The sequence below is a fragment of the Aulonocara stuartgranti genome (genome assembly GCF_965226115.1).
Source record: "Aulonocara stuartgranti genome assembly, chromosome: 16".
Classification (NCBI taxonomy): domain Eukaryota; kingdom Metazoa; phylum Chordata; class Actinopteri; order Cichliformes; family Cichlidae; genus Aulonocara; species Aulonocara stuartgranti.
The window spans coordinates 2,564,781-2,582,207 of record NC_138952.1 but is presented as its reverse complement, the minus strand read 5'-3'; the positions used below and the strand labels follow the sequence as shown (position 1 = coordinate 2,582,207).

Sequence of the window (17,427 nt, the reverse complement as noted above, 5' to 3'; positions counted from 1 at the left end):
ATTGTGTGCTGTTTTATCCCACCATCACTTCTGTGGGAGTTAACATTTGCTGTAAGTCTTGTGGGATCTCCACTAAGGAATTCCACATGGTTAGACTGGAGCTCCTGTTTCCCTCTCATAGCAAAGCGCATGCATATGTGACTGCGTGCATGCATTAGCATTCATGAAGAAATAAAGGTTTACAGCACAAAGTCAGACGTGGCGTTAGACCGCAGGACAAACATGTGTGACCACGGGCAGGGGGAGAACGCCTCTGATGGAAAAACCAGCCAAAACCACTGGAATGTTCTTTTACTTTAATTGCAGTCTCAACCATTAAGACTCTTAATGCCGTCTGCTTTATTTCTACCTGGCTGGCCAGACTGCAGCGTGCACACTGATGACACATCATGCCTTAACACCTCAGAGAAAAACAGCTTGGAACCCGGCCCCAATCAGGTCAACGTTAGGCAGAGCTCAGACCAGAAACTAAAAGAAACCAGATGGGATGGGAAAGCAGAATGTGCAGTGTAAATGCAGTTGCATACAATGATGTCAGATATCACCGAGAGCCTGGAGACTCGTGCTGGTTCTGGCTCAGTCATAAAGCCTTAAATGAGGCCAACTGAATGGCAGTGGAAAGGCTGTAATTGCAGACACCAGTTAAATTTTGGGCTTGAGGTCAACTCTTGCTGCATATAATCCATCTCATATTTCCGTCCACCTCTCCCATCAAGATGCCAGCGGAGCCCGACGCCGGTTAGCAGCTCCCGCCTCGTGTGTTTGAACCTACCTTATGGTTTTTGCCGTGTCTGTAGATCATCCAGTCTTCTCCGTTCGTGCTGACCTCTAGCTTGAAGGAGGTAACAAAGTAATTCTTCTGCGTTTCCTTTGAAATGGCGCCCTGTGTGGCAATGCCGGTAAGCACCTTCAGAGTATGGAGGTCCACCTGTTTGGGGAGAGAAAGGTTTTAAACTTTTACTTAATAAGAAAATGATGACAAAGTAAAAGAAAACACAGAAATCCTCAGACTCAAATGTACTGAAGATGTAAGATTTCATTCTAAAGCTATCGTTGATCAAAGAAATGTCTGAAGACCTTTTAAGTGCAACAGCAGTTGAAGACACACAAAAATAATCCCACAAATATACACCTGGAGTTATCTGCATCCATCTCCCCCGTTCGGCACTCTCTCCTCCCCTCCTCATCTACTCCTCTCGGTTTCTTTCCACTCTGCGGCTCTCTCCTGGCAGATCGATAGTAATGACCCGGGGCTCATTTTAATTTCCTCCCATACAATAGCTATAATCACCTCCCCGTCCTGATTGTGGATGCTACGCTACGTGGCTGGCATGCTGCTCGCTGCGTTGCATTATACATGGGGAGCACTGTGTAGGATGCGAAGCTTCAAACTCCGGGATTTCAAGGTCCCTGAAGTAGACTCGAATTTATTTGCTCCATAGTGCCCAAAACAAGTAAACACAGCAGAGCGATGAAGGTATTTAAATAACAACGGAAAATAACAAGACGTTGTTATAAATTCTCTCAATATGGAAGGAGTCTAACGAAACAATAAGTGATGGTGTTTGGGAAGACACTGAACACTGCTAATGAACGGCTGCATATTTATAACAAACACTGCTGGTCTGAAAATACCTGAAGTAAAATGTATTAATATAAATCACTGAAGCTTTAGTGGAGTTACCTGCCAGGATCAGAGCACACCTGTGATTCTTTAACCCGAGTATTTCATATTTTTAAAGACACACACACAGAGGAGCAGATGAGAAAAGTTCGAGTGTAGGTTACAACATTTGCTCTCCTCGACTGGAGCTGCAGAAACCTGCAGATTAATCAGAACTTGTTGTGTGTGTTTGCTGTGCAAGTGTGTGCCGTATGTCCCACTGAGGTATCGTACAAAACACCAGGGGAGGTAAAATGCTGCGTTTGTTATCTGTCAGAGAGACAGGTGTTCCAGATTACTTCCACCAAACACACACACAGGCGTGCACCGGCAGGGCCAGACAGAGATCCACCAAGACAACTAATCGATAACACGAAATCGAGGAGAGGAACAGATGAGAGGAGAAGGCGGGGTGAGTATGGGAGGAAGAGGGAGAAAAGAGAATGAAATCCAGGGGGGTTGAGGGCTAAGTGAGACTTCCCAAAGAAGGAAGGAAGGTCCCTCATCAATCACAGAGCTGTTAGAATAACAAAGCCACCAGCACTCGCATCATCAATCTGCACCACACCTCAGTGAGCCAGGCCAGAATAGAATAGAATAGAATAGAATAGAATAGAATAGAATAGAGGAGCTATCCTAAATTTATTAAAGCACGCCTGATCTGAAAACTCAGCCCTGCACTCACAAGCACTAAGCTGTAAGACTCCACAGGGTGCAAGATACAAGAAGGAGAGGCACGTTGGCATTTATGACAGCTGCTCATCAAGGCAGACACACACACACACACACGCATGCATGCATGCATGCAGAGGCATTGCTCTGTGCTAGGTGTTAATGCAGAGGAACAGCTGAGAGCCTCTGTGGAACACGATGCCCCGACCACAGAGACACAAACCCAACGCAAACCGGGAGAGATCACATCGTCTGTCTGAGCGTCCGAGGAAAAACAGGAAAAACATGGAAATGAAATAATGTGTTTTATACAAATTGTTTTCTGTCAGCTACTTTTGAGAGTGGCCCTGAGGGTGTGAGGTTTCAGCTGTGAGAGGCGTTGTGCACTTCCTCTTGGCCACAATCTCTTCCTGTGTTTTTATGAGGTCTGAAGTGCTGCTTCTAATCCACGTCTGTGACTACTGTGTTTGTGACACTGGTCCAGCTAACATAAAGGAGACGTTTGTCTGTCATAGACAATATGTGCTTAATAATGTTTAATCTCTGCAGCCCGCCACTAAAGATACATAAATTTTTTCCTCTAAAAACATTTAATGCATAAATATCTGAGTTACTGACACTGCTAACAAACAAATGGATGCTAGGCTCTCATAGCAAGCCACGCTCGTATTGCACTCTGACTGTGTAGTAAATTTAGGAAACCTGGGAATAAACTGAGCCTTGCAGCTGGCAGCCTGGCAAGTCAGAAAACTGTAGGAGAAGTTAAGGTCAGCAGTTTGCAATCTGGCGTGCAGCATCTTGCAAAAAAGGTTCCAAGATAAAGATAAAATAAATAAGGAAAGTGTGAATGTCATACGTCTGAAACAGGAAGTTGTATCACTTAAAGGACTAAAATTAACACAGAAGGTATGCAGCGGTTAGTCAATCCATGCTTGAGCTGATCCTAACTAGTTAACAAATGCAACCTGTAAAGAACGTTCAATAGGCAATGCTTTAGGGGTCGTAGGTCAAACAGGTTTAACTGATAATCAATCTCGAAAGTCACTCGTCTGCTGAAACAGCCATATCAGGGTCGAGGCTCACTGTTCGGCCTGCTCTTTGATCGATAGAAGTCCTGAAAGCTTCCTTATGGGGGGATAAGGAAGCTTTCAGGACTTCTATGAGGATATGTATGTGGAAACATGTGTAAATGAGTCCAGTAAATGGCTTTAAAAACAGAGTCGCTTTAAACATACTGGTGAGTTATAAATGCTTTCTCCTTTTAAAGAACTGGAAGAAACCCCAGTAAAGATCCCATGTTTACTACTTAGTTACATTAAAGGTTAAAGCCTCTTCTACAAAACACACCTGTAGCAAAACCAATCCCCCCTAAAGGTATTTGTCCCTTTGCAAAGCGCAACGCTAAAGCTGCGTGCTGGCTTTGTGAGGCTATCCCTACGTGACAACCAAAAAGGTAATCTGTTGTTTACAAAAGGTGTCTGGCTGAAAAGCAGCCCTCTGACCCGCCTGAGTCTTCCCCGTCTTAGGGGGTGAGTCGGCCTCGCCTTCCCTTCCCATCTCACCCAGACAGCCTCATAACTCAAGCTCAGGGATGGCACAAAGTTGGCACAGAGCTGGAACACAGGAAACAATGCCTTACCCGGGCATCGAGCTGCTAAACCTTGATAGCGCCACACCTCCCACTCGCTCTCTCTCTCTCACTTGCTCTCCCACATACGCTGACAAATATATCTGCGGTAGAGTTATTATGTGTGATATGTCAACACGAGGAAAAATATGGTGTTAAGATGGGAGCGCAGTCTGTTTTTAGTTTAGGCAGAGTAAACTTCTGCATTTAAGGATTAGGGTCTGGAAATAAAACAATGAAACGTCCGTGAAATAATCTTTCCAGAGGTCGAGGTGTTCGAGGAGCGGCTTTTTGAACCGTGTGAGGTTTCTGGATGGACACACTCATACCTGTATGTACTCCTTGTTGCTGTCGTCCGAGGGCGTCCACGCGTTATCGTTGTAATTGAGTCGGGCCTGTCGCGGCAGCCAGCGTTCGTCGGCGAAGGTCGACGACGCCGCGATCTGGTCGTCGGTGATCTTTCCTGACTCCATGCCGAACGCGTTACTGCAGTGGAAGGCTGTAAGAGGAGGGGGGAGCAGATCTTGACAAATATCCGTGTTTCGTTTGCGTTATTTTGAGAGAAAACACGCTACAAACTCCGGCTTACTCTCGCTGACTTCCTTGTGCGTCATGTTATAGCGAGCCGAGAAGCCATCTTTAGCCACGGCCATGTCCGTGTGGAAGGACAGAGAGAGGATCCCAGTGGATGACTGGATCTCGGGAGGCACCCTGGTCCCACAGTATCGACCGATCAGAGGGCCCACTGTCAATCAAACAGCAGTTAGTCATCATTTATTTGTTTGTGTGTTACTGAACCTCGCACTCGTCCAGCGGTCGAGATTATAATCTTATGTTTTTCATCTTTTAACCTCACGCTTGTTTATTTGTATCCTTCATGACTTGCACTGATTTTCCTGCATCTGCTCATCACTCCACCCCCTCATGTCCTCACCTCCCTCCTTTCATCCATCTGGACACGGTTTGAGAAAGTGCACTAATATATACAAATACACACATACTGTACATCTGTGTGTGTGTGTGTGTGTGTGTGTGTGTGTGTGTGTGTGTGTGTGTGTGCAGATCTAAGTGATTCCTCTACTGTCTTCTTCTCTAATACCACTACTTGTATATGTCAACATAAACAGATGAGTGTGATTTAAAGCCCAAGGGTCTGTGTGTGTGTGTGTGTGTGAGTGTTACACAAATAGTTGACTCATCCTGCTACTCCTTCTTCTTTTACACACACACATATACACATGAGAAGGTTTGTGGAGGAGGAGAGAAAATAGCCGGCGATCGATCAGTGCTATTGATTTTCTCCCCTTCCCTTTTGGAATGGGTGGATATTTGAAATAGAGAGAAAAGGAAAGCAGGAAAAGAAGACGAGAAGACGAGAGGAGGCAAACACTGAATATTTTTAAAGATTATACATATTTGCCGTTCCATTTTTGGCTTCCCATTTCGGATGGATGGGTTTAGATTTTAGGAGATAAAAACTAACTCAACAGAAATGACTCGTGCATATGTGTACACAGAGGAAAATCTGAAAACAACCGTTTGGTGTCTCTGCCGCTAATCAAGTGAGCGCTGTTTTATTATCAGGCTCTCGTTCCCTTTACATTTTGAATAAATCGATTTTTAGGTCAGCTGGCTGTCTCGCAGCGTCTCCTCCCTCTTCCCACTCCTTTCACCTTTTGCTGTTAAAAAAAACAGACTCTTTCCGCTTGCCTTTTCACTCTTCCTGTCGAGGATTTTTTTATTCCTGACACTAAAAGTCCTTCACCTCTGACTCTCACCCAGTAAATTTCCTTCCCTTTCCAACCCTCTTCATCTCACTGTATTTCCCGTTGCCTCCCTCCATCACTCAAAGCAGAAGTCTTCTCTTCTCTCTGACCCCTGAAGAAAGGGATTTTTTTAGTATCCCTTCAAGCTGCTTCCTCCGTAATGTGCATCGTGTCTCTGTTTTTCCATTGTGCCTAAGGCGAAATTCATGTTTACAGAAAGGAAAGCGCTGTGTTATTCCAGTCAGTCTTTGCTTGATGTTTTTAATGGTTTTATAATACTTGTTTAATATCCTCTGTGTCTATACTCTGACAGTTTTTAAAGCAAAGTTTTAAAAGTTAAAATAAAATTGGCAAAGTTTTCCAAATATTTAAATGCTTCTTTCTGGACGTCTTTCCAGCCCAGCTTTGTTCTCCCACTCCTCCTGTCGAAGGTAGACCAGAGGTCATTCCTTTGCTCCAGCGTTCCCAGCAGTCGATGACTTCTCTTTCTCCTTCTGTTTCTTTCTACCTCTTCCATTGCTTGAAACTCAGTCCAAGGGTTGCGCGCCTCAGAGTTGGAGTCCTTCTAAACTTCCAGTTCTTGTAGCAGTTAGACCAGAAATATCCCACCCTCCACTGTTCCTCCTCTCACTCCCTTTCTTTTCTCCCTTTGCTCAACAGTTGCTATTTTTTTCCCTTGAAAAGTTGCATTGTTTCTCCACAGTGGGTGCCAGCATCCTGCCTGTAAGCTTAGCTTTCATCTACCAACGCATAGCTTCTAAAATAGCTGCTACTCCACCTCGGTCAATAATGATGTAGGCAGGGCAGAGCACATATATTACTCACTTTGCTCTCTGCACTGACTCATGACAAGGCTGAGAAATAGTTTGACATCTCCATCAGCATCATCGCAGCAGCCGTGACAATAACGCAGTGATCACACGATCCGACAGATCCGAAGCATAAATGTCGTACCTCCCGGGAGCCCGTCCCAAACTTCCAGCCAGTCGTACTTGCAGTCTCCATCTCCACCTGGCAGGGGATCGTTCTCCAGGTCAAAGGTGAGGAAGGTGAGGGTGACATCCATTCTGGGCGGGACAATGATGATGAAGGCGCACTCGAGGTTGTGGGGGTATTTGTCGGGAAATCCCGGGGACTCGACGAGGCCCGAGGGACTGGTAAAGTTACGGGAACAGTCTGAACCTGGGATGAAGACAGAGAAACAAAACGTTGTGTACATTAATCAAAACTTCATGTTAATAGCGGTTAAATGTTGATTTAAATCATTAACTGGAAAAATCTTGGAACAAGATTTGTTTAGAGAAGAATGTCAACGCTCATTACACTTCAAACTAATGACATTACTCCGGGCAGGCACCCAGAGGTGCAGTTTTTAGAGGCGAGCACTTTAAACTCAAATCAGTTTCTCTGTTTCATAACTCCCAGCTCTGCTATCTCAGTTTTATTTAGATACTAAAACATCCACTTCACATAATATATGTCTATGATTGGGGCTACAGAGTGTCAATGAGTGTGCTTAAGTAGCTCGAGTTCACATAAAGGCCGATCTCATGGACAGACACAGGCTGATGGTTTCACAGAGGACAAAGCTGTAAGATAACAGACGGCTAATTTCTTTGTTTGTTTTTCCAGCTCAAAAAAACAAACACAAAAAGTCAACTCATATTAAATATTGCCTTTCTAAGGTGGTAAATCCCCAACTTTTCCACGTTGTGCAAGACCACAAAAAAAGCACTAATATTCTGCACCGAATGCCAAGTTTCAGTATGCAGAAAGAAAAGGATCGGCCCACGTTTTAAGTGCACTTAAGCCAGACTTTCTATTGCTGACAATTCCTGGGAAAAAGCACAGAGAGTTTCAAACCCGCTGCAATCTTTAAGAAAAATTAGCAACACTGGAGATGTTACGAGACAAACAGAATAAGAGGAGTGAGAGAGACAGACGGTCTGCTGACGGTGTCATGGACGGGTGGTCCAGCAGTTAAGAGGAGCTTTAGACATCATAATACATGCACACAGTCACGCACACATAAACATGCTGTGACAGGGCGGTGTTACCCTCTCTATTAATGCACGCACACAGTGTGCTTGCACCAACTGGACCATTATTCCAGGCCACCCAGCCATAAGACCAAACACTGTCTAAGCCTCTTAGGGTAACTCATGTCTCTCATGAGTTAATGAAGAGAAGTTAGCAGACACTAAAACACTGTGAGCTCTGTGGCACTGTAAAAATGAACCTAAACTACGTGTGTTTGCAACAACCTGTACAATAGACACGTTTCAGCTGAATTCTTTAGTGCTAACAGCTTGTGTTTTATGCTTTTCACAGCAACCCAACGGGTTTTTGGAGCTTTAAGTCTGTTTCATTCTGACTTACATGCATAACTAAACAGATGGCGTGCACTCAAAAAAAATTCACCCTAAATAAACATGAAGCAACATTTTTGAGTAAAATCCAAAATATATAAATATATAAAATCAAAGGTTTATGTGATTAAATGCTTAATCTTTAAGGAAAATGTGTTTGGTATAAACTGAATGTATATTTTATCTGATCAAATGACATTAAAGGTGACATTTTACTTTGTACTTGTGTTACAAAATTACATGGAAGCTGCAAAAATGTTTCTAAATGTATCAAAGTACTGTGGATAAACAGACCCGCTGTAATGGATCACTGCAGCTAATAGTGAGCGTAAGTCAGCGTGTAAAGGAAATTTGAATGACTAAAGACGAGTAGACATTTTAACCAAATGTTTCTGCTGATCATAGTCGACACTCGGCCCTGATGACACGCACACGAACACTTCAGACACCACAGATGCTTAGTTGTTCTTACAGCATCGTCCACATGGTCACAACGATCGCTCATCGTAGCTTTCTATATTTGCGAATGAACAAAATACAACACATGTCTCTGTCTCCTCCCTGCTTTTTTTCAGTCTGTGGAATTTCACTCAGCAAATGCATAAATCTGCCGGGACATGTGACTGATTTATGCCAGCTCCGATAAACCAAAGCATCGTCTGTGGACTTTTCTCACATTCTGCTTTGTTTACCGAATGTCTCCTTTATTTCTGGCATCATTAATTTTCCACAACGTCATCTATCTTTAGTTTGATAAAGATGGCCTGCATGCATATATCCCAGTTCTTCCTCTTCCTCCCTGGTCTATTTTTCTTGTTATTGTGACCTTTTCCCTCGTGCGGTGACCTCAGATGCGAGCAAACACACGCTCACCCAGAGACAAACACTGTCGCTCGTTGCGTCTGGCCCCCCTGCAGAGTCCATCACTGAATAGCGCGAGCCCGTGTGACTATTAGTGCGAGTGCCCGCGCATGTGTAGAGTAAACGCCTGACCAGTTTTCTGCCCGCAGTGATTTTTTCCCCTTTCATTACTTCACGTTAGTGGACTCTGCAAAAACACTTGTGCCCTCCTTTCTCCCATCTTCCTCCAGTCTGTCCCGTCTCGCTCTCTACCTCCACCTTCTCCGATTTCCTTTTGTGTTCACCTTCCTTCCCATCTGTTTGAAGCGGGTAGGTGTGAAAGAAACACGTGTTTAACTTGTAAGGGTTGGGGAACTGCGATTAGCGTGCCGTGTGTGTGTCTGCATGAGGGTGTGTGTGTGTTGCTGGGTAGATTTGTTGATGGTGCTTAAGGCTCGCAAGGCACTGAGAGATAGGACCAACTTTCTCAGTGTGTGTTTTAAAATTATAAGCTTGCGAGTGCATGTAAACACTTTTATCTAAAATGTGAACATAAAATATAATTCCCATAAAAATCTGCACGTTTGTTTATGTGAAGCTCTACTTTTATTCAAGCTCCTTTCCAAGCCTTCACCAGGCTCTCGGGCTCTCCTTTCATCAATCTCTAACAAACACACACACGTCCACATGCAGAGCAGATTTACTGTAACATACACACACTGAAAGGCGACCACACACAGTTTAACAGCTCCAGCGCACCCGCAGCCTTGCTTTCCATATGTGTTTGGATTCCACTGCAGCGTTGTTTAAGTTGGAGGCTGGTGGCGCTGAAACTCTGACATTACATTTGAGCCTCTGTCACTGCATCACTGAGGATTTCTCTTTATAAACTCACTCTGACATGAAAACTAACTGCCATCCCTGTAGTCCTCCCACTCCAGTTTACTAAAAGTTCAAAACACTGTGATTCTTCAGTGATGTGTAACGGAGTGAAACATTGGAAATTTGATATTTGCATCTGTTTTGGAGCTGAAACTCTGCAGATAAGTGAAAGATTCCTAATTAACTGTAAATTTATTGAATATTTTAAAGACAATTCTGCTCTTTGTTGCACTCCTTTAAGCTCGGGGCACCTTTTGCTTGTTGCTAGGTCAGATCTGGATCCACTTTCTTCAATAAAATTCAGCGACGGCAGGAGGGAGCAACGTGATTGGTTTAACAGTCTAATGAACTGACTCGATGGGTAGCTGGACAGAGGCAGAGAGGAAGTGCCTGAAGCCATTAGGCAGAAAGGAAACAACAGCGGTAATCGGAAGGATCGTCACGACAGCTTCCACATTACACGCCTAGTGCATGTATAGAGAGAGGTGGCTGAGTGTGCGCATGTGTGGGAAGGTGTGCGTGGGTGTGCTTGTATTCAGAGGTGTGGACTCGAGTCACATGACTTGGACTCGAGTCAGACTCGAGTCATTAATTTTATGACTTTAGACTTGACTTGAAAAAATGTTCTAAGACTTGTGACTTGACTTGGACTTTTACACCAATGACTTGGGACTTGAATTGGACTTGAACCGGTTTACTTGAAAAGACTTGATATTTTACCCCAAATACAAAATTTAACATGCATATTATATAGAGATTGAAAATGTGACGTCATTCACGGGTAGAACCGCAAAGGATTCTGGGAACTCGTGGCAAGCGGTACTAGCGCACGCAGGCTTTCAATTAAAATCAGTTATACAGCGATAAAAAGAAACACAAAAATGTCAAGAAGCTGTTGTATGATTAACTGCAATAGCCGGTCGCATGACAGCCACGGGAAGCCGACGGGTAAAGAGATCGGTTGTTATCGGATTACGTCGTTAAAGAGAAATTGTTCGAGCCATGTTTCCAAAGTAACAAAGACGCGACTGGATTGCAGCCATTCAAAGACCAAATATAACGTCCCAGAACACTCCAGCTCACAGGTTAGTCTGCTCCAAGCATTTACACGAAGGTCAGTCTGCTGTTGTAGTTAATGCGTCATTTTCATAACATAATTGGTGATATAGGTTACAAGCAAGTCTGGCGCTGAACAGAAATTGTCGCTCCTTTGTTTGTTGTGCATAAATAGTGAATTGTCCTGACACAATATTGCGTTTCGCTTCTGTTATTATGGTACATTGACAAAAACATATACTTTTATTCACAGGATAAAACAGGTTTTTTGTATCACTAATTGCCCAGTACGATTACAGCATACAGTATTATTGTCACTGCTACATTTCTGTGATGGGTACCAGAAATTATTTCCACTACTAATTAATTACCGTTGAGCTCAAAGGTCCTATTAATAAACGGTTAAGGAATGTGTATTTATGATGACGATTTGTGAGACTGGTAAACTTATGATACGTACGATGGTCTTTCGTTCTACACGGTGCGTTTCAAGGTCCTGCACCCATCCGTCGGTAAACTGTACCTGGGCTTGTTGCAGTGACCTGAAGTTACTAAACTTCATGAGTGTATGCACTCACTCCAAGAACCGTATGATTATAAATATGCATATAAATATGCTACGATGAGATAGCTGACTTCATCTAACTAGCAAATGTTGTCCAGGCTACGTTGGTGATACAGTTTTTTTAATGTGTATATTTTTGTCATGCGATTTTAAAGCCGGTCCTACAAGCGCATCCAAGAATAACATGCAGCTTATCTCAGAACTGTCGGTGAAAATTATTCTTGGAGCTAGGTTTAATTGAGCTGCATTTTAAAGAGGTGCAATTTCACAATTTGTGTATATTTTCTAAGTTCACTATTTTGTCATGTGTTGAGAAAAACACAGATTTTAAAATTACATGGTCTAATATTTACATTTAGCATAACTGCAACATTATTTTTTCATTTTTTTTTTTAAAGACTCGAAAGGACTTGAAATTCAAAGTTTCAGACTTGTGACTTGACTCGGACTTTTACACCAGTGACTTGAGACTCGACTCTGACTTGCCTGACATTACTTGAGACTTGACTTGAGACTTGAGGATAAAGACTTGAGACTTACTTGAGACTTGCAAAACAATGACTTGGTCCCACCTCTGCTTGTATTACTCACAGAAATTGTTTTGCTCAGTTTCATTCACTTCACATTTAGGTCAGAAACTGTTGCCCACGAGGTCGTGTTTTTAACTCAGTGTGAGCGTTCGGTTTTGGGTTAGTGTTAAAGGTTTAAGGTTAGGCTCGGCTGAAGTTCAGGCCAGGGTGCGTCTACACTATTAATTAGTGAAATGTCCACTAATGCAAAGATAAGCAGTGTGTGTGTGTGTGTGTGTGTGTGTGTGTGTCTGTGTGTGTGTGTGTGTATTAACATCTCCATGCAGACACGCAAGCTGCCCTGCATTTGTGAGTAACCCTTCAGCCTGCATCACTGAATTCGTGTGTGTGTGGTGAGTTCTGGGTCACAATAACAGCTGGGGGCACACTGCCTAGACAGTGAAATTTGATTGGTCGGCTGTGTTTCCATTGGCTGGAATTTTACTACAATCTCCATAGCAACAGGGCTGTAAACAATAACAACAGTAGCACATCATTTTGTTTTGACATTTCCGTTGTTTATATTTTATGTCTGTTTATGTGCTTCGACTTTAATGGCGGCTACTGGCGTGCACGCGTGAGCCTTCCATGTTCGTGTACATGTATGTGTGAATGCATTACATGTGCCTGTGTTCTCCATGCAAACCTACTCCTCACTTCATAACACACCCCAGTAACAGGAAGGGTTTGCAGCCAAGGCGTCCTCTAAATGTTCAGCCAAGCGAGTTAAGGCATTGAAATGCTAACAATCCAACAACACAGGGCACTGAAACTGAGCGAATCACTGAACTTTCTTATAACAAAGACTTCAGTGTGAGCTTCAGATTCACAAAGAATTTTTTTTTTGAATTGGAAAGATTCAGTTTAATTTAATTTTAAACTTTATGCTCCTGAGAAATCAAGCCTTCCTCTTCCAAGAAACAGCAGGGCTCTCACCCCAGTAAACAGTGTCTCGGTGCAACGATGTTTACTGCTACTGGAGGAAAAACAGGACAGAAGAAATCAAATAAAATGAGAGAAAGGTCAACGAAGTGAACGGATGAATTACATCAAAGCAAAAAATAGTCATAAATTCAAATTTTGGAACAATTTAAAAGAAGAAGAGCTGTGGTGAATATTTTTTTTTAAAAAGAGGACAATGCATAAACTTAAAGCTCTTCTCAAGAAGTTTCTGTCTTGTTTTGTTCCACATATTTTTGTGCCAAGCAGTGAGACTATATTTACCCGTAAGTGGAGGCCGTGAAAATGCAGGAAAAGAGGAGAAGAGAAGCTTTTTCATCTTTCTTTTTCATTGAACAGAACTGAATGTGCAGGTGCCAAAAACAGATATAAATTTAGATGGTTCTCCATGAGGGTATACAGATTGTCTAGCATACACTCACACACAAAATCGAGTCATCCACACAACCAGACGCTCAGTTGCACCTTCCAGGATAACAAGATCTTGTTAGCCGTATGACAACAGCTTGAATTTTCCAAATGGCTCCATCATTACTGCCAGAAAAGGCTGGACACACACACACACACACACACACACACACACACACACACACACACACACACACACACACACACACACACACACACACACACACAAACTAAGAAAAGTCCTGCAGAGCATTCATAGGAGTTGGATTTAAGTGGTTACATATTAAAATTTGATAAGTAGAATGAGTTAAAAGTATTTCTCATATCTCAAATAAAACGTTTGACCATTTAAACACAATAAATGTGTGATTGTAGTTTTGGCTAAATACCCAAACAAGGTATTTGTAATGTTTTAATGTCAGCCTAACTGCACACATCATCAGCATTTCCAAACCACAAATGGCAGAAACTGAGAAATGCGATGAACAAAAAATGCTTTTCTTGCTCATTAAGCTGCACGTTACATACATTTTACTGAATGAACTACAGTAATGTGTTGGAATTATGGAGTTAAGATTAAAAAGAGACACAAACGAATGTTTACACGCAAAGAAAAAGAGAAATGACTTGATGATAAATTCAAAACAAAGTAACTGATTCACAAATCTGCCTTTCTCTTTTTTTTGTCGCTCTCTATTTCTCCCTCGGGTGCTTGAGTGTGAACGCTGACACTCATGTTCATCAGGTGGACTCTGTCTTGTGTAACAGTCACACACACACACACACATGCACGCACGCACGGAGGGAAAGACAAGAAATCCCAAAACGCTGGTGCCAGCAAGTGAGAAACACCAACAAGCACACGTGTTGTGTTAGTAACCTCAGCCCTCTGTGTGTGTGCATGTGTGTGTTTGTGTGTCTCAGGGGAGCAGGGCTCAGGACTCAATTAAGCAGGCATGTGTGGAATGCTTTCAGGGGGAACGGGACAAGATGGCCATGGGGCCGATGCTACGCGCCTCTCTGTCTCGCATGCCCTTGATCTCAATTGGTCTCGCTTTGGCTGACCCGTAGCAGCGTGAAGGGGAGCCGTGTCGGATACACACACTTCTACACACACACAAAGTGCCATGAAGGGAAGAGATGTCTTGCCTGGACAGACTAAAGAGCTCTCGAGGGTCCTCGGCTGCGTCTCTTGTGGTTTTCGCTCTGTCTCCATTGACACCAGGGAGATAAACAAGTCTTGGTCGCCTAATGAAGCATGTTCAATCCTCTGCTAGCTTGTAATACAGTTACTAATAGCCTATTCATGGGTGCAGTTCTTATAAAATCCTGTTCACTCACTGTTAAGGCTGCCCGCGTGTGCGGGTCATTTACAGTGATAATGTCCTTTTTGGACAGACTTTATGGGTGCCGATGAAGAGGGCTTTGTCAGCCGTACAACAGTGTCGTACTGGGGTTGTCCTGGCAGTTTAAATTCTAATTTAATAAATGTCATTACAGGTTATTAAGCTTGAGTCTGCAATCCGTGTCACCTGGGCTGGAGCCTATCGCAGCCAACACAGGGGGAGAGGCTGGAGGATGACAAAGGCAGGCATCCACACAAGTCAGAAAAAAGTATGTTGAGTGACTGTGGCTCAGGTGATAGAGCGGGTCACCCACCAATCAGAAGGTCAGTGGCCCCCTGTCTCCTCCACTCTGCTGGTTAAAATACTGAACCCCACGTTGCCCCGATGCATTGTGGGATGGGGTGTACTTGCAGGGACTCCATCAGTACCAGTCCGTGTCATCATGTCTTTGGGCTGCTGGACGAAACTGGAGCAGCCTGGCTTAGGTAGAGCATGCAAACTCCACACAGAAGCACAAATGTGCTAACCACATCCGCCCATGATTCAACCACTGAATACAAACTGTTCAGTATCAAAGGATCTTTATTCTCTTTATATATATATATATTAAAAAAAAGAGCAGCGTAAGTGAAAACTTACCAGTTTTGAAGATTTCATAGCGGAGCGAGAACCCCGCCCCCTGGTGGGCGTAGTCTGACACAAACTTGATGTGGAGCGCAGGCCCTGAGGATATGATCGGCGGGGGGGCGATGTTGCTGCAGTGCTTCCCCAGTAGGTCAGCTGACTCTGAGTTCCCGTCATGGATCTCTACATAGTCATACCTGCGACACACAAACACACCTCACTAAACACCTGGGCAGAATTTCCAGTGGCGATTCAGAGCTCGGTCGCAGGCAGAAACACACATTCACCAATCACGTTCAGCCTAAAATACACGAGTATATTCGAGAACATCTGAAAGCATTACATTAGTAGACTGATGAGGTGTTTAGAGGAGGAAAGGAAATGATGGTTCAATTACAGGAAGAGAAAACTGTTAAATTCCCCACAAGCTGCTTTTACTCTGATCTTATTAGTTTCTTCTCCTTTCTTTTTTATTTGGCAGGCATCACATTGGATTTGACTGTAAAAAGGAAGCAAAGAGCAGATTGTTTGCATCTATAAGGGGCTAGAGGGACTTCTGAAAGCACAGTTACTATCAGCGGCGGCATGGGTGTCATCGCGATTCAAATAAATACAGCAGAAGAAGCTGGCAGTTCACATATGGTGCGAGATGAAAAGCACCACCTGCGTGAAGCAAAATAGAAAAAGAAACCTTTTTAAGATTCTGTAACCGACTGATCACAGACTCCAACAGCTGAGCTTCGTGGTTTGCAGAATATAAGTACAAACAAAAGGAACGTGTGAGTAATATGGCGAGCACTCTTTTATTCTGCATGATGTCACACACAATGCAGTTTAGAAATCCCCACAAACAGATTCCCACTTTCACACAATATATTTACAAGTTTGATGGCTTTCAAAGCACAAAACAACGCAGCACTTAAACAGCGATCGATCTGTTTCCCATAAATCACAAGATTTCTGGTTAAAGGGTCAAAGTCACAAACGTACACAAAAGCCAAACTTTTTGAACCGCGAACGGACACGAGGCCCTTTGATGGTACAAATTGACTAATGTGGACCGAATGACTCTGGTTTACGTCTCGCAGAAATGTGAGTGGATCGTGTTTGTTGCTCGGCTTGTTTTCAAAGACAAATCCACATTTTCAAAAGGATTTAGGTCATGTCTGTGCTGTTCCCTCCGGCTGTGTTAAATCCTTATGTTTAAATAAGACAGGAAGCACTGCGATACACAATTAACTACAAATAATCAAGATGATCAACAACTAAATGAAAGTTTCCTTGTTTTTTCATATCTGGTACTTTTTAATAGCGCTGTCTCCAAATTTCACGGTTATTTTCAATATTACACATTTATTTGCTACAGATCAGCAGACGGGTGCGAGCAAATGTTTTTTCCTCTGTAAAACGCTAGTACTGACTGCACATCTATTTTTATTCTTTTTTCTTTCATGTTTTCTGAGCACAAATGTTACGGCCCATCTCCGGAGCGGCAGCAGGAGCGTTGCCTCTGTGTCTGAATACCAGAGACACACCTGCCTGGCTCTAAAATAGCTTCCTCAATAGAATTTCCTCCAGCAGCTAATTTTCTTACAGCAAAACAAAACTCTGGCTGACCTCCCCCTGTAGATGTTTGTCCATCACATCGCCTACTTCTGACCACATGAGTCACATGAATTGCTTCAACACTGAGCTTTCAACATTTTTCTAAAGTAATCAAATGGACACGCTTCCATTTACCCTGGAGTCTAAAAGGTTTATACATTTAAATACTTTACAGTGGAAACAGAAAACCTCCCAGTGAGCCAGTGGATTAATGGATCATTTACCACTGCATATTAAACATGCAGTACAGACATATTAAAGTTAAAAACATATATAAGGCCAGTTGGTCTTTTCAGTATTTGTCAGCATGCATTAGTAATGCGCATTAAAGTTACACTCATGTTGTTACTTTGTTACAAACGTTCCTCAGCGCTCTGCAGGATGCGCACACATCTGCACTAGCGCTATGATCAGCTGATTTCAGTTCCCGTGCAGGGAGGAGTGAAAACTACAGCGTGGTCTACAACTTTTAAGG

The 17,427-nt window shown here is 43.2% G+C and overlaps 1 protein-coding gene across 5 annotated transcripts in view; it reads right to left on the bottom strand.

Moving 5' to 3' along the window:
- The window catches only part of LOC309691529 (neuropilin-2-like), a 98,459-nt gene that overhangs the window by 56,806 nt on the left and 24,226 nt on the right, over positions 1 to 17,427 (bottom strand). For all 5 annotated transcript variants that reach the window (XM_082509244.1, XM_082509247.1, XM_082509246.1 and 2 more), the window contains exons 3-7: positions 15,363 to 15,544; positions 6,683 to 6,910; positions 4,552 to 4,707; positions 4,292 to 4,461; positions 773 to 928 (exon numbers count right to left, since the gene is read on the bottom strand). In XM_082509244.1, the coding sequence (XP_082365370.1) occupies positions 773 to 928; positions 4,292 to 4,461; positions 4,552 to 4,707; positions 6,683 to 6,910; positions 15,363 to 15,544 (892 nt within the window). The remainder of the gene's footprint in view (positions 1 to 772; positions 929 to 4,291; positions 4,462 to 4,551; positions 4,708 to 6,682; positions 6,911 to 15,362; positions 15,545 to 17,427) is intronic.